Source organism: Oncorhynchus keta, chromosome 35 (assembly GCF_023373465.1).
Source record: "Oncorhynchus keta strain PuntledgeMale-10-30-2019 chromosome 35, Oket_V2, whole genome shotgun sequence".
NCBI classification, from domain to species: domain Eukaryota; kingdom Metazoa; phylum Chordata; class Actinopteri; order Salmoniformes; family Salmonidae; genus Oncorhynchus; species Oncorhynchus keta.
Genome location: NC_068455.1, coordinates 62,953,699 through 62,976,596, shown reverse-complemented (window position 1 = coordinate 62,976,596; position 22,898 = coordinate 62,953,699). Strand labels below are relative to the sequence as shown.

Below are 22,898 nucleotides of genomic sequence, written 5' to 3'. Positions count from 1 at the left end.
AAATAAATTAACTTTCAATTCTCTGGCAACAGCTCTGGTGGATGTTCCTCCAGTCAACATGCCAATTGCACTCTCCCTCAACTTGAGACATCTGTGGCATTGTGTTGTGTGACAAAATTGCACATTTTAGAGTGGCCATTTATTGTCCCCAGCACAAGGTGCACCTTGATATGCCACACCTGTCAGGTGGATGGATTATCTTGGCAAAGGAGAAATGCTCACTAATATCAATGTAAACAAATTTGTGCACAACATTTTAGAGAAATTAGCTTTTTGTGCATATGGAACATTTCTAGAATCTTTTTATTTCAGCTCATGAAAGATGTTGCAATTATATTTTTGTTCAGTGTATATGCATTAAGTTAATTCAAAGAGGTATTTGTCTTTGTTATTTATGGTAGTTCCAATGGATAAAGCTATTGAACCCGATACATTTTCGTCCAAATCTGCAGCCTCTTCCAGAAAATCAGTGATTGCATGGTTGCATCATGGGTTGTACAAGCCACAGCTGTCAGTTATAAGTCTGTTAGGCATTCGCTGGATGAGGTTTCCACATAGATACAGCCCCTGGATCCTGACCGTGATTGGCCACCCTGCAGGTCAATCACTCGGCTCCGCCCCTTCTCACTGTCGCTAGTCTGGAGCCGAGCCCCGCCCAGTAGTGTGTCCCACAGTAGACCATAGCTCCACAACTAAACACACACACACACGTGCAAGCATACACACACACATACATACAAAGAAAAGCAAATATTACATCCCTGAATATAACTAGAACCGTAATACTTAAATTGCTGTATCTACCCCAGTGTGTGTGTGTGTGTGTGTGTGTGTGCGTGTGTGTGTGTGTGTGTGTGTGTGTGTGTGTGTGTGTGTGTGTGTGTGTGTGTGTGTGTGTGTGTCTCACTGAGATGTGTATATTTCTAACCTCAATGCTAATATGTGCGTCTGGGTTTCTCCTGTAGAAAATGGCCCTGATGTTGAACTCTGGGTTTCCATCCTCCTTGAACACACGTGTTCTTATGGTGTCGTCCTCACACCAGATCACCGCATACACATCTGGTGCTACACAACACAGATACAGACACAATACATAGACAGTTAGTCTCATGTTTGTAGTCTTTGTAATCTTGTGAAAGATGCACATAGAGGTTTGTATATACAATGAGATTACATGGCCAGTTGTTGGTAAAAGACACCGTTCCGTATGATGGTAATGTATTTTATGATAATGTATGTTATGATATTGATAATGCATATTATGATATTGATCATGTATGTTTATAATGTATGCTATGATATTGATAATGTATGTTTATAATGCATGCTATTGATCATGTATGTTTATAATGTATGCTATGATATTGATAATGTATGTTTATAATGCATGCTATTGATCATGTATGTTTATAATGTATGCTATTGATCATGTATGTGTCAAGCCCTGGCCTTAGTTATCTTTGTTTTCTTTATTATTTTGGTTAGGTCACGGTGTGACATGGGGGATTTATGTGCTTTGACTTGTCTAGGGGTTTTTGTATGTTTATGGGGCTGTTTCCTTTTTTAGGTAGTTTTGTATGTTTATGGGGCTGTTCCCTTTCTAGGTAGTTTTGTATGTGTATGTAGCTGTGACCTGTCTAGGTAAATTGTATGTCTATGGTTGCCTAGATTGGTTCTCAATTAGAGGCAGCTGTCTATCGTTGTCTCTGATTGGGAACCATATTTAGGCATATTCTTTGGGTATTTTGTGGGTGGTTGTCTCCTGTGTCAGTGTTTGTGCCACATGGGACTGTTTTCGGGTTTTTCCACATTGTATTGTATTGTATTGTATTGTATTGTATTCATGTTCAGTTTTTTCCTTATTAAAAACCATGGACACCTACCACGCTGTATTTTGGTCCGCCTCTCCTTCGACGGAAGAATCCCGTTACAGTATGTTAATAATGCATGCTATTGATCATGTATGTTTAACACGTATGCTATGATATTGAATGTTATGATATTGATCACGTATGTTATGATATTGATAATGAATTGATATTGATCCTGTATGTGTAAGATTATTTTACCTTTATTTAACTAGGCAAGACAGTTAAGAACAAATTCTTATTTTCAATGATGGTCTAGGAACAGTGAGTTAACTGCCTGTTCAAGGGCAGAATGACATATTTGTACCTTGTCAGCTTGGGGATTTGAACTTGCAACCTTTCGGTTCCTAGTCCAACACTCTAATCACTAGGCTACCCTGCCGCCCCATATTGGTAATGTATGTTATGATAATATTATGGCGTAATGTCACAGTGATGTAATATTTACCTGTCTGTTTAGGCTGGCTGAGTCCAGATGCTCGACGTAGGTGGACGGTGGTTACTATACTGGGCTGGGGAAGACAACACTGCCACAGTGAGGGAGCAGGCAACTCCTCTCTCAACTCACTAACAGAAGGTAGAGAGAGAGGGAGGGAGATAAATAATAGTAGTGAAGTGGAAAAGGGGGAGAATCGATACAATCAATCTGGTGCTGACATGCTAAATGCAGAGGGAAACTAAGACAAACACTTGATATTCTTAACGCCTTCATTCCTAACACATTTCATTCCTTCATTCCTAAGATACAGTACATTCTATTCCTTCATTCCTAACAATCACACCATTCCTTCATTCCTAACATTCACCCCATTCCTTCATTCCTAACATTCACCCCATTCCTTCATTCCTAACAATCACACCATTCCTTCATTCCTAACATTCACCCCATTCCTTCATTCCTAACATTCACCCCATTCCTTCATTCCTAACATTCACCCCATTCCTTCATTCCTAACATTCACCCCATTCCTTCATTCCTAACATTCACCCCATTCCTTCATTCCTAACATTCCTTCATTCCTAAGATACAGTACATTATATTCCTTTATTCACCCCATTTCTTCATTCCTAACATTCACACCATTCCTTCATTCCTAACATTAACACCATTCCCTCTTCCCACCCCTAACCTGAGTCTGAGGTGGGAATGTGAGAAGAGGCGTATCAGGAAGCGTCCGGTGGCCCCGGGCTGGAAGGTGGTGGGCAGGAGGGCGTAGCGGCCGGGGCCCAGGGACACTCGCAGGGCCACACTACGGGAGTCCATGTACACAGAGCTCGCTGCCTGCTCCACCACACACTGCACACGGCTTAGCCGGTTCACCTCCACCTGATGACAGGGGTGGAGGGTGAATGAATAGAGGGTTAAACACACACAGGAAATATGGAGTATTCACACACTCACGGTCATATGCACACACACACCTTGGGTGTACTATAGCGTTCTACAGCGGGTCTTTTGAAGCCCTGTGACTCACCCTCAGCACCTCGAAGCCGATGGGCAGATTCTCTCCTCCTCCATCCTTCCTCTTTATCCTCCTGTCCTCCTGCTGCAGACAGATCAACACCTCATCCTCCTTTCCCTGCACCTCAAACATGAACTGAGAAGGAGAGAAAGAGAGAATTGATTTATATTTTTATGTAACCTTTTTTTTAAACTAGGCAAGTCAGTTAAGAACAAATTCTTATTTAGAGAGAGAGAGAGATCAACAGTAGCAATTTTAGAGTACCACTAATATAGCTTAGTGTCAGCCATGTTGTTTTTAGCTTAGCAATGTTGTTTCCAACAGCACCACTCTGAATAGGCTTTCACAGGTCTATTTCCATGCCATTACGATTGTAGCAGTTGCCCAAATAGTTCATATTAATCCCTTACAATTTCAGCAACACAAGCTATTTGCATGCTTGTGGTATATGCATACTATATTTGAGATACTATTCTAGCATCCTGAGTGTCCTTCTCAGAATATCAAGAATGTGTTTTTCACTCGTCCGAATGTAACAACTAAATTAGGACGAGACAGTTCTCCCCCACCCAGTCATAACCAAAAATATTCTGAGGGTAGGATAAACTGGACCTCTACATGGAACCATTTAACCAGTTGTTTTGAGCATAAACCTAGCTGAATTGTAAGCTCACCTGGGGATTGTGTAAAAAAGTGTCTTTGTGGTTGATGCATCCTCCACACCTACTCTTCTTATCAGTCTGTTCATCCCATCCTCCATCCACCTCTCCCTCCTTCTTCACCCCCTCCTCCTTCCTCTTCGTCTTCTTCTCCCCTTCTTTCGCAACAACCATTTTTTCCCTCCCTCCACCACGAACAGCTCGACCTCCTCCTCCCCCTCCACCCCTCTGCCTCTCCCCCAGTCTTGCCTCTTTCCGGTCCCCTCTCTGAGTCTGGTTCAACCCCCCAGGCTTGGCAGCATTCTTCCCCAGGTTGGGCGCCTGGCGCCTGGAGAGGAGGGTGGTGCCGGGGGTGTTAGGGGCTGGAGCCCACTCCCCAGGGCAGCGTACTTCTCTCCAGTGAGTTCTGGGCCACAGCAGGGATCGTTCTACCAGACGACACACCACCACGTCTGTGAAGTAGCGGCAGAAGTCCTCAAACTCCATCCTGAGAGGAGAGGTGAAAACCCCTATTTATTTAGCTTTTCAGGATGAATTGAATTGTATTTGTTAACGTATGCTATGCATTGAGCATTTAAGTTGTTTTCTGTTAAAATAGTAACATTTATTTGACTGTTTGTTTTTACCAGAACTCCCCCACATCTCTGACTATGAGGCCCATCTTCTCCCTTTCACCACGACCAACCCGCTGCCAATGTTGAGACCTGAATGTGGCGCAAAAGGGCTCTGTGTCAGTGGTTCCCTCCATGTGTGCTTTACTATGAGACCCTCCCATTTTGTGGCCAGCCAAAATAGACAAAAACATGTTTCTAGCCAGATCCTGACATTTGTTATGACCCAAGTGAGGCTACCTTGACCTTGACCTTGACCTTGACCTATACCTATGAACATTACAGTAATAGCCCCCTCACCCCTGACTCCAGGGCCCGGTCCAGTCGGCTGTACCCCATGGGTTCCTCATGCGCACCATGCAGAGGCGAACACCAGAGCCACCCAGCAGTGACCACTCCCCCAGACGCACTTTCCTCACCGCGGTGATTCCGTAGGCATGGCCCCGCACCAGACCACAGTCTAGTACTGACTCTACTGTCTCCCCCTCCGCTGGCTGGGACAGACAGAGAGACACAGACAAAGAGAGAGAGACAGAGACAGAGGGAAAATACAGATATGCCGTACAATACACAATAGAAATACACTAACATCAATACACAATAGAAATACACTAACATCAATACACAATAGAAATACACTAACATCAATACACAATAGAAATACACTAACATCAATACACAATAGAAATACACTAACATCAATACACAATAGAAATACACTAACATCAATACACAATAGAAATACACTAACATCAATACACAATAGAAATACACTAACATCAATACACAATAGAAATACACTAACATCAATACACAATAGAAATACACTAACATCAATACACAATAGAAATACACTAACATCAATACACAATACAGGCACTCTATGAAGGTCCCCTGATTTGTTTAATAAGAGTCATGCACTATATTATAACTACACAATAAACAATACAGATCATTAATCAATAAAGGCATGTATCCGGAGTGTTTATGAGGACAGGAAAGAGGAAGGGCAGAGAGCGAACAAAGGCAAGAGAACGTGCCAGGATAGAGAGCATGCAGTGTCACTCCTGTCATGGTACAGTAAAGGTTGGTGTTAACATTGCTAGTGCTGGACTATGCTTAACATAGCCAACTGTCTCTCTATGAAGCAGAATTCACCAAGCGTTGGATTGTGAGACAGGTTACTGATGATGTGTTGTTGCAATAGTACAGTATAGTACAGTATTCAGAGGTGACCTCTCTGCTAGAATGACATTCATAGGATCTCTCTGGCCTAATCCCAAACCATTCATTACCACCCTTCATGCACATGTAATATCTAGGGCACGTGGTCACCAGTTTAGATCGAGGCCTCCAGTAATGGTCTCTGGTATTGTGATGGATTAAAATTCCACAGTCAAGCTGATCTTTTAGTACTAATTCACTGATCCAAGGTCAATTAAACATTTTCCCCTGACATGGTTGCTTTTACGTTTTGGGGACGGTAAGCTGATCCTAGAAATGTCTATTGTTCACTGACCCGTATGGAGCAGGTGATGAGGGCTCTGCGTCCATGAGCCTTGGCCAGGGTCTGGAACAGTGCCTTCCTCTGATTGAGGTGAAGGGTGAGGGCCTCCCTGTCCAGGCTTAGGGGCTCTGACACACCCCCTGTGAAGTCAATCAGGGCCTCTGCCGTGTTACCTCCTTCCAACGCCTCATAGCAGCCGTTCAACCTTGGTGAGAGAAGAGAGGGGGAGATTAGTGGCTGGGGGACAGAGGAGAGAATACGAAGGTTGGAAGACTGGGAAAGAGGGGAAATGTTGAAGGGGTGGAATGGGGTTTATTTTGTCAAGTGTGTATTTGCTGTGTGGTGTGTACTTAAGCAATAAGGCCCGAGGAGGTGTGGTATATCAAATCAAATCAAATTTTATTATTATATGGCCAATAAGGGCTGTTCCTATGCACGGCGCAAAGCGGAGTGCCTGGACACAGCCCTTAGCCGTGGTATATTGGCCATATATCACAAACCCCCGAGGTGCCTTATTGCTATTATGAACTGATTACCAACGTAATTAGAGCAGTAAAAATACAATGTTTTGTCATACCTGTGGTATACGGTCTGATATACCACGGCTGTCAGCCAATCAGCATTTAAGGCTCGAACCACCCAGTTTATAATGTATTCATTAGATAACAATTTACTAGGTGCAACTGGGACAATAAGATATTTAATTGACTGATTAACAACCTTTCTCTTAGCCAACCTGAAATCTAATTTCTCAGCTGGTTCTTGGCTTTAGCATAGTTTAAAGTCTCACTTGGCGTAGGCCTTCTCCAGCAGGGCGCTCCAGAACTCCCGTGGCGTGGCTGAGCGGCAGAAGAGCAGCGTTCCGTCCTCACTGACCGGCAGGCGGTCGTCCACCACCACGTCTGTCCAGCGCCCCAGCCGCCAGAAGCGGAAGTGGAAGATTCCGGCGTACAGGTCGGGACGCTTGAGGTTCCACTCCTGCTCCGCGTGGTCAGGAATCACCTGGTAGTTTAAACCAATCAAATACATGTTTTTATGTTTGTTTTCAGGGGTGGTTACTGAATGTGTTATTACAGTGGTCACAGGGTGTGCAGGTTTTTGGTCCAGCCCAGCGCTAACATGTCAGATTAAGCTATAAGCAACTGATCATCAAGACCTCTCAGTGAAAATTAAATAAAATCAGTGACCAGGAAGTAAACCAGTGAGGTGACCTACAGAGAATTGGCTTCTGCCCTTTGACCCCTCACCTTCTTCCAAAGTGAGGGTTCTGAGGCCAGACAGGAAGTTGCCGCCACCATCCAGCAGTTACCCAGACTGCCTTGGTGCAGATCCCGCGTGCTGATGCCGTCCACAAAGAGACGAGGGTCCTTACACAGCTCCTGGGAGAGAGAGAGAGAGAGAATTCTAATGTATTATAGGCCCAAAAGTAAACTGGGTGCAACATACTGTACAGTACAGTAAGCCAATTGGATCTAGTTTATCTTGTCATGGTGCCATTGTAATTGTCAGGACTAGTGTGTTAATCCAGTTTACTCTTATTTGACTTTGATGTCAGAGCAATGTAGAAGAGAGATCCTGTCCAATTGGAGCTGTTGATCTTAGTTTTGACAGTATCAGGTCACAGCAGAGTTATAAGGATACACACACTCATACACTAACACACACACACAGGACATAACTTGTACAAATGTAACTTTAGAAAAGTTATGAACTTCATTTTCCCTTAGATGATATCATGTTCAACCTACTGGATGAAGTATGAACCTGACTGGATGATAGCTGAGGAAGGGAAGTTCACAGTGTCCAAGCATCCTGTGTGTGTGTGTGCACGTGCGCGATTATGTGAGTGAGTCTGTGTCTCACTGCAGAGTGAGGTGACAGATGTCATCCTATCATTTGACCCCCGATGGATGAACGCTTAAAATTCCTGCACAGAGCATGAGGAACCCACTACAGAAAAGAGTGAGGTTAGCTACCACCTATAGTATCAGGCATGTGCACAGATAGGGCTCAACCAGTCCTCTAGGGCTCAACCAGTCCTCTAGCACCGACCCTTTTGCCCTCCTACAGAAAAGTGCCCTGTCAGCTCTGTGGATTTTTAAATGTATTTTTTGACTTACTTTTGACTTACTTTTTTATTACTTTTAACATTTTATTTTGAGTCTCTTTTCATTTTGCTTTTCATTTGAAGTGAAATGATTTGCACATCAAACTAGCTAATTCCATAAGCTCTTGAATATCAGAAAATTCCCCTTCCGCCCTACTGCCGGGGAGACTTGAATACTCGTAGGAGCAAAGTGCGAAACAGTAGACAGAAATTTTTTGAACATTTTAAAAGGCATTTCCTTGCAATTCTACACAGTTTGGCATTACTTATTTAATACATTTTAAAAAAAATTATGAATGAAATATTTGGCTACAGAAGTGACAGTTCTTACCGATCTCTACATCTTCCATCCAAAAACAAGTCCCCGCCTCCCCGTGGCAGTTTTGTCTATGAATAGGAGGCTACTTTTGAGTTGGATGTGTCATGTGTCTCTCACCGTTAAGGTGCCCCCATACTAGTTTCGGTTTGCCCCCATACTAGTTTCGGTTTGCTCCTAGCAGAGCTCGGCTTGACAAATTGGACGTCTGTGACACACATACTCCCTCGCATATGACCTTTTCTTGAAAAACTAGAAAAAGCATCAATATTTGTCCCTCTTGAGGCGCTGTAGCAAAATAGTCTAAGTAATCTAAGATAAATCAAGAAATCTGTCATTCATTTGGATGTTTTTGCAGAGGAAGTATTAGTTGTGCAATTTTACATCTAACTAAGATTTTTGGTGCAGTATTTATCAAGTGAAAAAATGTACAGGAAAACTAATTGAATGACACTTCATTGAAGAATCCCATCCATCCTGTCCGTACTGTTGACCAATCACCGACAAAGGGGCATAGACTTCGGCTACCTAACGCCGACCCGCTGAACACAAAACACCACAACATTTAGCTAGCTAGCATACTAACATCTAATATTAACATAATTACATATTAACAACATATAAACATTCTCCCATCATTCGCTGATAGCTGAAAGTCATTCATTTCCCGATGTCAATCATCTGTCACCGTCTCTAGGCCTAGTAGTCAATGGCACCAGCTGGCTTACAATCTGTGATGATGAGTGACTGTGTTGTTGCAGAAAATAAATAGGCATGAAAATGCTGAAATGTTGGCTACAGAGGCAGTTAAGACACTACCTGTAAGTACAGTATTATATATTTAGCAATACAATCAACATCAGACCTCTTATAATTTGTGTATCTTGTATGTACAGTGCATTCGGAAAGTACTCAGCCCCCTTCACTTGTTACGTTACAACCTTATTCTAAAATGGATTAAATCGATTTTTCCCCCTCAACAATCTACACACAATATCCCATAATGACAAAGCAAAAACAGGGTTTTAGAAATGCTATCAAAAAAAAAGATTTAAAAAACCTTTACTCAATACTTTGTTGAAGCACCTTTGGCAGTGATTACAGCATTGAGTCTTCTTAGGTATGATGCTACAAGCTTGGCACACCTGTATTTGGGGAGATTCTCCCATTCTTCTCTGCAGATCCTCTCAAGCGCTGTCAGGTTGGATGGGGAGCGTCGCTGCACAGCTATTTTGAGGTCTCTCCAGAGATGTTTGATCGGGTTCTAGTCTGGGCTCTGGCTGTGTCACTCAAGGACATTCAGAGACTTGTCCTGAAGCCACTCCTGCATTGTCTTGGCTGTGTGCTCAGGGTCGTTGTCCTGTTGGAAGGTGAACCTTCGCCCCAGTCTGAGGTCCTGAGTGCTCTGTAGCAGGATCAAGGATCACCAAGGATCTCTCTGTTCTTTTCTCCGTTAATCTTTCCCTCGATCCTGACTAGTCTCCCTGCCGTTGAAAAACATCCCAACAGCATGATGCTACCACCATCATGCTTCAGCATAGGGATGGTGCCAGGTTTCCTCCAGACGTGACGCTTGTCATTCAGGTCAAAGAGATCAATCTTGGTTTCATCAGACCAGAGAATCTTGTTTCTCATGGTCAGAGTCATTTAGGTGCCTTTTGGCAAACTCCAAACTCCGGGCTGTGATGTGCCTTTTACTGAGGAGTGGGTTCCGTCTGGCCACTCTACCATAAATGCCTAATTGGTGGAGTGCTGCAGAGATGGTTGTCCTTCTGGAAGGTACTCTGAAAGGAACTCTGGAGCGCTGTCAGAGTGCCCATCGGATTCTTGGTCACCTCCCTGGCCAAGGCCCCTTTCCCTTCATTGCTCAGTTTGGCCGGGCAGACAGCTCAAGGAATAGTCTTGGTGGATGGACGATTTCTTCCATTAAATAATGATGGAATCCACTGTGTTCTTGGGGACTTTCAATAATGCAGAAATGTTTTGGTACCCTTCCCCAGATCTGTGCCTCAACACAATCCTGTCTCGGAGCTCTATGGACAATTCCTTCGACCTCATGGCTTGGTTTTTGAACTGACATTTCCAATCAATTGAATTTACCACAGGTGGACTCCAATCAACTTGTAGAAACATCTCAAGATTGATCAATGGAAACAGGATGCACCTGAGCTCAATTCTGAGTCTCATAGCAAAGGGCCTGAATAATTATGTAAATAAGGTATTACTGTTAGACATTTTTTTATAAATTTGCTAAAAATTCTAAAAAAAACTGTTTTTGCCTTGTCATTATGGGGTAATGTGTTGATGAGGAAAAATAGTCATTTAATACATTTTAGACTAAGGCTGTAACGTAACAAAATGTGGAAAAAGTCAAGGGGTCTGGATGCTTTCTGAATGCACTGTATGTCTTACATGTTAAGACTACATTCAACCTCAACCTCATATCCAATAAATAGCCAACCTTGAAGACACACCACTACGCTTCCCTTCCCCACTCGTCATCACAGACATATGCTATTTAAATCAAGTGTTTCTTTTATAAACACATACTGATACCCTGGTCATTTTCAGATCCTAATCCGCAACACGCGCCACACACACTCTGGACCGGGTCGGGTTACTCTGTCCTGGCGCGTCTGGTTCTTTAGAAAGGCTTCAATTAACTAGATCTGGAATAAAACCTGCTGAGTGGATGACTAGAATTAGACTGGTGCCCCCTGCCACGGGGAAAGGGCATGTGGGGGAGTCCAGAGGTCCAGCACGAGTGTGTGGTTTTAGACAGAAAAATACATTGACTGATTGATTTTGATGGAATAATGTGTTATCAGGATTTACGGTCTTTTATGTATTGTTTCGTCATCAACTCCAATTTGAATGTTAGCCTAGGTCATTAAATAGCCTGCCCCATATTTGCTAAATATGTTGAACATGTTTGTGGTCCACAGTGTTCAACTTGCTTTGCTTCAATATGGAAATATATTGTTAAACATATGCTATAGCGTTCACACATATATAGGGGCTAGGCCTCCTTTAAATTGTAGTCTGGACATGGACATGCCAAACGTGGTCAATAAGCAAATATTGACCAGGCTATTGTACCGTTGTCTATGTGCTAGGCAGATTCTCAAAAAAATCCATAGTTAAATATAGGAGGAGTGACTAGTTTGGAGGTGCGTGTCTTTGATAATTGGGCAAGGAGTGCTCTTTGAAAATTGGGATGAGTAGCCTATTTGAACAAGCAAAATGAAGTATGCAGGTATGTGAATTGTGAATATTGAAAAAGCATGAGGGCAAAAAACCTCAGAAATATGTCACAGCACTCTCAGTAGGCCATTCAAAAAAACTTTATTCATAGTCTGATGGCTAATGCCCAGGATAAAAAGATGCATCTGTGCGATGCTGCTAAACCACACATGATTAAGTGGAAGGAAAGGCTATGCTTGATTTTTAAAAATCAAATTCAACAAAATGCAGGGAATTTTTTTTAAAAATATGTTTCTAAATATGAGATTCACTGGCACAAAAGGCACAACTCTCCTTCCATGGGCACTGTGCATCATGAGTAAATCCATTATCACCTGCGTTAGTAAATCGTGCTTTTTATGGGTCTTAAAACGTCCCATTAGCGCTGCATGACATCTTCACAGGCCCAGTGCAGTCAACAATGTTATTTCCCTTTGTTTTATATACACTGAGTGGACAAAACATTAGGAACACCTTCCTAATATTGAGTTTCTCCCCCTTTTGATCTCAGAAAAGCCTCAATTCGTCTGGGCATGGACCAGGGATGTTGACTCCAATGCATTCCACAGTTGTCAAGTTGGCTTGATGTCCGTTGGTTGGTGCACACGGGAAACTGTTGAGTGTGAAAAACCCATCAATGCTGCAGTTCTTAACAGACTCAAACTGGGGCGCCTGGCAACTACTACTGTACCACATTAAATATTTTGTCTTGCCCATTCGCCCTCTGAATGGCTCACATACACAATCCATGAGGAAACTTACCGAAAAGGTCATGCTGAAGTACTGAAATTCCCACAGAAGAACGTTGTAACGTTCTCTGAACATTCTGAGAACAGAACCATGAGTAAACCTGTAGAATACGTTATGCTGAAGTACTGACATTACCACCTAAGAAACATGGTTCTCAGAACCTTATGTGCTAGCTGGGTATCCTGCACCACTCTCAGAACATTGTTGGAAGGTTGTATGCAAAATAACCATAGGACAACCACGCTCTCACCAAGCTCTAACAAACATATGGTTCTTAGAACGTTATGTGCTAGCTGGGGACACGCCTCAACTATTGCCTCTCCTCCCACCTCAGCACAAGAGCTGATGTTAGATAGGTAAATTGCCAAACCTGGCTTTAGGGCTGGAAAATTCCAGAAATGGATGAAATTGCTTTTGACACTCCTTAGCACTCATCCACTCACTCTTTCCAATTCTCTCTCCCCTCCATCCACCAATCTCTCACCCGTGGTCTCTTCCATGTGAGTCCAGGGGGCGGGTCTCGTTTGTAGAAGAGTGACAGTGCAGAGGGGGGGAAGAGGGGGTCCTGGAAGAGCTTGCCCCGCCGCAGACACGCCCTCTTCAGCTTGTGGAAACTCTGCCCCTGGAACCCATACACCCTCTCTGGCATACTGAGGATGAGAGAGAAAAAGTGGAGACAGGGATTGAGAGAGAAATTGATGGGGCATGAGAGAGGATATGGGGGAACAGCAAGGAGAATGTCTGTTCATTTCACTATTTAGAACATGATATTACATATCCTCTCATTCTATTGGTGCCTAGGGTAAGATAGTTTCATGTTGTTATTGTTATTGTCACATGCACTAGTACAGTGAAATGACTTTCTTGCTTGCTCTTTCACAACAATGCAGTAATCAATATCAGTAGTAAGGAAGACACATTATAGTTGAAGGCAGTCAGTTGTACAACTGACTAGTATCCCCCTTTCCCTTTCCTTTCCCTTACTATAAAACATGTATTAAAAAGTAAAGTAGAACAAAAACACACGAGAAATAGAAAGTAACTAAGCTATTCACAGATAGTGCACCACATTAATGAAAAGTGTGGAGCTAGAAGGGTTAGCGTTAAGGTCATCAGGGTCAGGGGGAGGGGACATGAGGTGAGGACACAGTCATTAGACCGAGCTACTGCCAAGGGGGCAGATACCAGCCAGCAGAGTGTGTATGAGTGTGCATCACTGTGTGTGTGTGTGTGTGTGTGTGTGTGTGTGTGTGTGTGTGTGTGTGTGTGTGTGTGTGTGTGTGTGTGTGTGTGTGTGTGTGTGTGTGTGTGTGTGTGTGTGGTGTAGGTGGCTGGAGATCTAGTGGTGCTAAGTACCGACACACACACACACACACACACACACACACACACACACACACACACACACACACACACACACACACACACACACACACACACACACACACACACACACACACACACACACACACACACACACACACACAGGCCAACATTAGTAAATTACACTCTGACTTTTCCTCCCCGGGCACCATGTTAAGGGAAGTTAAAGACGAGAAGCACTTCTTCACATTAGCGATTCTAAAATGAACTGATATTGGTTCTGTCTATGAGAGTATGGCAGAACTGAAAATAACCTATCCTCTGTGCATGACAAAGGTAAGAATGGCAGAAGCCTCGCTACAGTGTTTCTCTGCAATATAACGTCTCAATCTGTTAATATGTCTAGATGCCCAGTTGTTAACCTGTACATATTCAAATAAGTAAATAAATTCAATCAAATATTCTAACTAAGTACAGTGAATACCTGTTCTAGATGGATTGTCACTGTATCCACTTTGGTTCCCAGGAATGAGCAAATTCCTTGAGCTCAGGTACGTCCCGTGAAACACTCCCTCTTAGTCATAAATGCAGTTCCATCTGATTGGTCCAATACAGTATAATGTTATCTAGGGAATCTAAATGTCAGGAAAGCCTCTTCTGGACACCCATATATCCAATAGAGGTTGTTAGAGAGAGAGAGAGAGGGAGAGAGGTTGTATGGAGCTATAGGGTCAGCTTCTGTTGTTCCTGCCTGTCTTCTCCGTCTCTAAGGCAACCCATACAGGCACGCAGACCAGCTGTAGGTCCTTTGGTAGTTTTCCAGTGTTTATAGTGGCATCTTGACCAGCTCTCCCTTGGAAAACATGCTCTTTATGTTCAATGGATTTCCTGGTTCAAATGAAAGTTGAATAAGAAAATATTACATGATTTTAGCAAGTGAGCATACTGTTATTACAGCATGAATAGTAATTCTTAATGTTTGGGGCTATTGTCATTTATTTTATATTCAGTCTGTGTGTGTGTGTGTGTGTGTGTGTGTGTGTGTGTGTGTGTGTGTGTGTGTGTGTGTGTGTGTGTGTGTGTGTGTGTGTGTGTGTGTGTGTGTGTGTGTGTGTGTGTGTGCCTCTCTCTGTCTGACCTCTCTGTGTGTGTAGTTCTGACATGAGCGACATCGCTTGTGACTTTTTAAAGCGTCTAAGTGTGTTTGTGAATACGTAACAGAGCATACTGTAACAGTTGAGTGACATGCTGTGTGTGTGATGTCCATGTTCAACCTGTCACAACCTGTGCAGCCATGTGCCATTCCTATGTGACTTCATATGATGTGTAGGTGTGTGTGTGTCGGTCAAGCCTGGGTTCAAATACAATGTGAAATCTTTCAAATCCTTTTACCTTTGTCTTTAGCCTTCTTGGATTGCCAGATAGGCGGGGATTGCTACTATTCAATTAAGTCTAAAGTATTTGCAACTATTTTAAATAGTATTGAACCCAAGTCTGGTGGAAGTGTTTGTGGCTTTAAGCGTGACAGGGCATCGGTAACATCAGTAGACCTGTGTAGCTGTGTGCTGCTGTAATCCTACCCTCCAGAAAGACAATGGATATTCACTCCTTCCATTGCTCTGTGATATACTGTAACACACAATTAGCAAAAGCTAGCCACTGTAGCCTCGCACACTGGGGAAACACCACAGGGTTACGTTCAGACATGCTAATGTTTCACCCATTACAGTAAAAACACTCTTCGTCCTCTAAGCCACACTCTTAGGGAAAAAAAGGTGCTATCTAGAATCAAAAAGGGTTCTTTGGCTGTCCCCATAGGAAAACACTTTGAAGACGCCCTTTTTGTTCCAGGTAGAACCCTTTTGGGTTCCATGTAGAACCCAGGGTTCTCCTATGGGGACAGCCACAGAACCTTTTTGGACCCCCTTTTCCTAAGAGTGCACATATGGGACTGTCCCAGGAGCATAGGACAGAGGGAGCAGACACAAACTAACCAATCAAGAGAACTTGAGACCATGCAAGGCTATACTTGTTAGTGTGTAGGCTATTCCATGCAAAGCCACACAGCACATACACATTAAGGTGCAGGTTGGTTGTTTCTTCATTGAGTGTGTGTGTGTGTGTGTGTGTGTGTGTGTGTGTGTGTGTGTGTGTGTGTGTGTGTGTGTGTGTGTGTGTATGTAAAGGTATCAGTGGAAGTATCTCTTACCGCTGGGTCTGCTCCTCTCTTCAGATCCTCTGCATAGTGTTCTGTCCTCTCCCTGAACCCCATACTCACCCGGCAACTTTATATGTGCAAGACCCCTCTTGTCCCTCTCACTCTCCCTACTTCTCTCTTTCTCCTCCCCCTCTCTTTTTCTCTCTCTCTCCCTCACTTTATACTTGTCATTTACACATTCACATAAATCTTCGTTCATTCACATTTTACCCCTCGTTCTCTCTATTTTTGGTCCTTCCTTTCTGCCTTTGTCTCTATTTCTCTCTCTTTCTCTCTCTCTCTTTCTCTCTCATGTTGTCATTAAGCGCATGTTCCATCCGCAGGGGGCACCCACCTCCTCTCCTCTTCCCCATCCCCCTCATTTAACCCCTTCATTGCCAGTCTCAAATCTGATTATCTCATTTAAATTTAAATAGCTATGTATCTATGTCATGTTGTTCACATTTGCAGCTAACAGCTGGCTGCGGTGTGCACACAGGAAACAGTGGGACAGGACAATATTATCGACTAGATACCACTGCAGACTGGAAACTTATGCTCATGAGAGCACATGCGCAGGTAGGATTATAGATGTGACGCTATTAAACATAACTAATGTCTAGGAAATATTTTAGATGCAGGTCTGATGATGTTTCTCAAACGCACACCACAATTTTAGGAGATTTTCCGATTTGGATTGCAAAGAATCTGCTAGTCACAATCACATTAAATAAGTCATATATTTATAAACCCCACCTTCGCTTATCAATCTACTCACTCCTTCATACCAGAACTTCTTCCTATCTGAAGTATCTTCCTCACCCACACCCAAATGTCAACAAGAATACCACCACAATGACATGACATAAACCCTACAAGCCGTGCTGTGTCATAATTAATCATATATACACTGCCTATTAATAAATAGTGTTTATAAATAAATAGTAGGCCCTAGTTCTGAATTCTAGCACAGACAAGCAGTGGGGGTCTTGGGTCTCCAAAGCCTCAAACTCACCAACGAAATTCACTTGATCAAATCCTCATGAGATCAAATAAATGCATTGGTATCTTAGCATGTTTTTTTTTTTGGATTGTTGTGTTTACATTTTACAAGTGTGCTCTGAATACCGTTCCCTACCTAGACTAGATTTCCTACATTCGAATGGGCACAATCCCCCTTTTCCTATTTTGGGTAGTGTCAACTACCACACTGCGCCAGTGCACTGACATTTACTTACTGTGAGTCTGAGAGTGTTTTCATGCTTTGTCCCTTTGAGACAATTTTTTGTGAGAAGTTTGAACACTCAAAAGGAACTCAGACTCTTCAAAAGAGCCCCCGATGCGAACCCAGGTCATTTGAGTCCGGTTTGCTTGAATTCCTCGGTCCGGTTCCCTTTGTTTGGGGCAATATGAACACAAAGCTCCCCAGTTGTGCTTGTCATTATTACACGCACCAAACACTACTGCAATACTGTTGCCTGTGCCATAAACTCTCACATTGGTGCCACGAAATAGAGAAGATGATGATGTGCAGGTTTGTGGAAAAAACGTGTCCTATTTTTCGATATTGATTAGCGATAGTCAAGGATGAGTTTTTAGTTCAGATTCTTTGTTTACAATATGTGTTGAATAAAGGTAAACAAATATATATAATATGTGATCTATAGGTTAAGAGAGCTTCATAAGCTGTTTATTTGATTGAGGGGTTTGAATAGTGTAAGACAACAACATATTTGGTGAGAATCACAGTGGCGCAGTGGTCTAAGGCACTGCATCTCATTGCAAGAGGCAGCACTACAGTCCGAATCCAGGCTGCATCACATCTGGCCGTGATTGGGAATCCCACAATTGGCCAAGCGTTGGCCGGGGTAGGCTGTCATTTTAAATAAGAATTTGTTCTTAACTGACTTGCCTAGTTAAATAAAATAAAAAATATTTATATAAAAAACATTGGCTGCAAAATCTATTCTAGCTCTTAAAGGGGCAGTAGCCTACATTGGGTGTACAATTTTCAATTACACCATTATTCATTTCCAGTTATTCTTCTGCTATTTATTCTGTTACCAATAATATTTTCGTACATGTTAACAGTATCTTCTGATTACAATTATCATGTCACATATTTTAACTAAATGCAATCTATTAGCTTCCAAAATGTAAGTAGGTATATATAGCTGTCCGACAACACATTCTGAGTGTGCATTGAGTGAATTTTGGAAAAATATTTTGGTTCCTTTCTAAACATAGCAATGTGAATGCAAAGAGGACTCAGACCACAAAATAGGTGAAGTGAAATGGAAAAAGAGTTGAGTCCTCATTCAAAGGCAAGGGCAGTGTGAATACAAAGAGAGTTATTTAGCTTTTTTGCCCCCAAGAGTTCACTTTAAAGAGGACTGAGATCAGTTATTGAATTGTTACTGAAAACACCCCGAGTCTCCCAAAAATGATCAATGTGGATGTGGAAACAGATTTAGGGAAACAAGCTGGTGAAAAGTGAGAATAAAGTTGCAATTGAACTTTTTCTCTTGTGCTTCCTTTGGGTGTGAATCTTTGCTATAGCAGCCGAGGACAAAAGACTGCTCAATAGATGCGAAGGTAGACTACAAATTCAATGTGATGATGATGCCTTGTCCAGCTTAGTTAGCTATTTAACGTTACTTGGCTAAGTCGGTCTGTGAGTGTATTGTCTTATATGGGATGTGTGAATAAACCTAAATTAACATGCATTATAGCAAAATATATGCTACTCCTCTGCAGTGGCATGTATTCATGGATACCAAGGGAAGCCAGACTTCCTAAAATTGGCCACGAAAAAAAGAAAAAATATATCAAATTATTTATCTTTCGTCTTGCTGTGTTTTATCATTTTCAATTCGCCAGAGGCTGAATGTATCTCACCAGAAAAGGCACATGAGCGAGCAAAACAGTGCCCCTTTGTCTCTGTATGTGTAGGCCATCTATCTGATGCTGTCTGGTCCAAAAGAGTATGAAATTGTTGCCCCCCGTGGCATTGAATGCAAGTGAAGCCAGCGAGCATTTGGCCTCCCTTGATAATATTTGGGATAAAATAATAGCCAGTTAGAGTTGAGCTAAATTTAGTGTGTTTAACTGTGAATGGTCCTGGGGCACCAAAAGAAAGTGTCATGGGAAGCCAGTTTGGATTTGGCATGGAGAGCATATATCACTGACATTAACTCTCTGTGCATCTCGTTGTGTTGTTGTCCTCCGGTGGCTAGCTAGCTAGTTCAAATTAGCCCTTTCCTAAATTAGCCATGGATGGAGATAGGGATTAGGACTTGTGGTTTACTAATACTTCGTACTGGCCAATGATTATAATGGCAATTCTGATCCAACAATAAATGTATACATTGTGCCCCTGGCTTGAGAGGATAGAAGTTCAATATGTAGCTAGATGTAGAAGACTAATGTGGCGAGCAAGCTTTTTAGCCAGGTAGCCTAGGACAACAATTTTGACTGAAGTCCTCCTTCAGTAAAAAATCTAAATCGCTGGAGGACGTTTTGATGTGATTTGACCACTCATTATGTAACACACCTGAGTCAACTAATGGCCTGTGTATGTTTCAGGGTACCTCTGAAGAACCTGGTGCATAAGGGGGTGAAGGTGGAGCTGGGCCTGCCCTATGAAGTCTGCGATGAACCCTAGGTGGAGGTGTCCAACATGAAGAAACAGGTACATACCCGTGTGTGTACCAGTGGAGGCTGGTGGGAGCAGCTATAGGAGGGAGGGCTCATTGTAGGGGCTGGAATGGAATAAAAGGAACAGAGTCAAACATGGTTTCCATATGTTTGACTCCGTTCCATTAATTCTATTCCAGCCATTACAATGAGCCCGTCCTCCTATAGCTCCACATTGACATACAGCCCTACTGGAGCAGCATGAGGAGGTTGTTGAGGACTGGTACCTCCACCATCTGGAGGAGAGGCTGAACACTTCCTGTGTGAGATGCACGTCCTCAAGACCTACGAGCAAGGTCAGACACACACTATAACATGCACACACTTGCAAAGCAAACTCACGCCTAATGCCCACACTCACTCAAGCAGACACTTGAATAGAGGCAAACACAACAAACTTCACATGAGTTCATGGAGAGTTCAACACTGAGCCCTCTATCTCTTTCAGAATGTCTACGGGAGGTTTGGAAGGGTGACATGGGAACAAAGGGATTGAATGAGGAGATAGCAAGCAAAGGAGAGGGAGGAGGAAAGACAGACAATGCAGGAGAACTGTGAAATCACCCAGTTAAAGTCTTGCTATCAGGATGAACCCCTCCCTCCATCCCATATGGTCATGAAATCTATGGAGTGGGGCATAGTTTAAAAGCATGTAGCGTAGATGCAATGTTACATTCAACAGAAGTAATAATGTATGTAGCAGACCAATCAAATGAATATGACATTTCCTAGCTCTGTATAGACTATCAGCCTTCTGATAGAGTGAACCAAGTCAAGTCTCCCAGAACTTTCAGTACTTCATCACTCTAAAATCATCTGTGGAGCAAGAGGCCATCTAGTGGTGTCGGTCCAAATGCTTTCGCAGATGTGTCATCATGGCTTACAATTTGCATCGAATCAATATCATCAATTTACACAATCCTGAAGCCACCATGAATGTGCCTTTTCAATAGGTGAGTTGACACTCAGAATGCTACACTATAAAGAAAAATCTATTTATAACACCAACTGGATTTGTTCCTTGGTGCCCACATCACCAACAAACTAACATGGTCCAAGCACACCATGGCAGTCGTGAAGCGGGCACGACATAACCTACAACAAAACGACAAAACCTCAGGAGACTGAAAAGATTTGGCATGGGTCCTCAGATCCTCAAAAGGTTCTACAGCTGCACCATGGAGAGCGTTGCATCACTGCCTGGTATGGCAACTGCTCGGCCTCCAACCGCAAGGCACTACAGAGGGTAGTGCGAACGGCCCAGTAAATAACTGGGCCCAAGCTTCCTGCCATCCAGGACCTCTATACCAGTGTCAGAGGAAGGCCCTGAAAATTGCCAAAGACTCCAGCCCCGCTAGTCATAGACTGTTCTCTCTGCTACCACACGGCAAGCGGTACCGGAGCGCCAAGTCTAGGTCCAAGAGTCTTCTACCCCCAAGCTATAAGACTCCTGAACATCTAGTCAAATGGTTACCCAGACTATTCACATTGCCCCACCTCCCCTCTCCACACCACTGCCACTCTCTGTTGTAATCTATACATAGTCACTTTAATTAACTTGACCTACATGTACATACTACCTCAACTAACCGGTGTCCCTGCACATTGATTCTGTACCGGTACCCCCCTGTATATATTTGTATTTTTTACTGCTCCTCTTTAATTACTTGCTACTTTTATCTCTTATTCTTATCTGTATTTTTTTAAACTGCACTGTCGGTTAGGGGCTCGTAAGTACGCATTTCACTGTAATGTCTACTACACCTGTCGTATTCGACGCATGTGACAAAATGAATTTGATTTGGTGTACGAAACCGCAAGTAAAAGACAAAAAACATGTAACTAAAGAACGGGAAGTATAGAACTAACGCACATAGAAAATATATACTACTTCTTAGACTTGCAATTAATGAGAATGACAGCTGTATCACTCACATTTCTATGTGAATTGGGTCATCGCCCCAAAAGTTGCATTTGGCTGTTTTGACAGCCCTGGAGATTTGTACTGTACTGTGCTGCCATCTTGTGGTATATAATTGCCTTGATACGGTGGTAAAACGTTTTGTATTGTGAAAGTGAACTCGTCCGTAATGGGGTCCAGGTGCACCTGCCAGTAGACTACACTTGATTGGTCACTTCATTATCTCCAACAACTCTGATTGGCAAAATTAACAATCAGCACAACTTTCTATAGCTAGGTTCCCATCCAATTGGCTACAGATTGTATTTGAATATTCTAAAATATGCATAAAGAAAATTGTCCCACCCAGTGGTGCGTTTCCGCCAGACGGATTTATAAAAAGAAAAGTGTGCGGTGACGTTCAATGTGTCTCCGTTGCATTTTCACCTCTACGGATAAGTTTGTCACTAAAACGATTGCCTTGAATAGCAAATGTGCCTACCCTGGTCTTGGCACGAGTGCTCTAGTCAACAGCTGGCAAATACAGGTAGTCAACAGCATGAGATTATTGTGGATGCGAGAAAGAACATTTTCATTTGTCAAATGGCAGTCAAGCATCGATCATCCTCACACCAGAATCAGACCCTCAATGTTTATTGGAAAGGAGCATCAAGATCACATGTACTTTCACCGCCTTGTAAAGTTGACCATATGTTATTTCATGTGTAGCCATAGCCACGGGAAGTTAACTAGTGTTAGCGGACCGGACGTCTGTAGGGCAGGCAACAACAAAACAAATTCAGCATCTCTGATTTGGCAAAAAAAAGGTAGTTGTGTAATTAAGAACAGTATCTTGCAGCATTCAATTGTTGGAATTTGAAGAGATCTTGCCCTGTCCCCTGTCCCCTTTCCTGAAGTTGTAATTCTAATGCAATTCAGAAAGAACAAAACCCTGTCCTCAAACATTTACATCAAAAGGTGCAAAGCTATGGGCAAAGACACAAAACATCCACATCAAATGTAATGTTGTTATTGATCAAATAACATGGAAACAACCACTTTTTGTGCGGTATTAATTAATTTGCCATCCCTACAAACCACTGTATTGTACAGAGGCTGGCCGTCTAGGTTTGTACCTGTAGACTTTCCATCACCATGAAGAAAAACAATGCACAATATTGTAATGAAGTACATTGAGAAATCAAGTAGTTTCTGATCATGTGATCTGGCTCAGTTGGTAGAGCATGGTGCTTGCAAT

At 42.7% G+C, this 22,898-nt stretch overlaps 1 protein-coding gene and 1 pseudogene across 2 annotated transcripts; one reads left to right on the top strand and one right to left on the bottom strand.

Annotated features, from left to right (window-relative positions):
- Positions 1-285: 285 nt before the first annotated feature.
- LOC118369155 (calpain-5-like) lies at positions 286-16,344 on the bottom strand. 2 transcript variants are annotated; one of them, XM_052497242.1, is made up of 14 exons: positions 16,057-16,344; positions 14,332-14,735; positions 13,009-13,174; positions 7,356-7,487; positions 6,899-7,110; positions 6,121-6,313; positions 4,902-5,095; positions 4,617-4,694; positions 4,006-4,477; positions 3,344-3,466; positions 2,999-3,195; positions 2,317-2,435; positions 929-1,065; positions 286-692 (listed from the first exon to the last, which is right to left on the bottom strand). In XM_052497242.1, exons 3-14 carry the CDS (start codon positions 13,171-13,173, stop codon positions 516-518), a joined length of 2,199 nt encoding a protein of 732 aa, XP_052353202.1. In that variant the 5' UTR covers position 13,174; positions 14,332-14,735; positions 16,057-16,344; the 3' UTR covers positions 286-515. The 2 variants fall into 2 exon arrangements, with proteins under 2 accessions (XP_052353202.1, XP_035609520.1); XM_035753627.2 differs by lacking the exon at positions 14,332-14,735.
- A 271-nt stretch (positions 16,345-16,615) lies between these two features.
- On the top strand, positions 16,616-20,298 carry LOC118369154 (protein canopy 4-like; annotated as a pseudogene).
- Positions 20,299-22,898: the final 2,600 nt, after the last annotated feature.

Bases quoted from the DNA above. Each gene is read 5' to 3' on its own strand.
- LOC118369155 (XM_052497242.1), bottom strand. From the start codon at position 13,173: ATGCCAGAGAGGGTGTATGGGTTCCAGGGGCAGAGTTTCCACAAGCTG. The intron at 7,111-7,355 runs GTGAGGGGTCAA...TTAAACTACCAG, and splicing joins AACCCTCACTTTGGAAGAAG to GTGATTCCTGACCACGCGGA. The intron at 2,436-2,998 runs GTTAGGGGTGGG...ACCTTCTGTTAG, and splicing joins CATTCCCACCTCAGACTCAG to TGAGTTGAGAGAGGAGTTGC.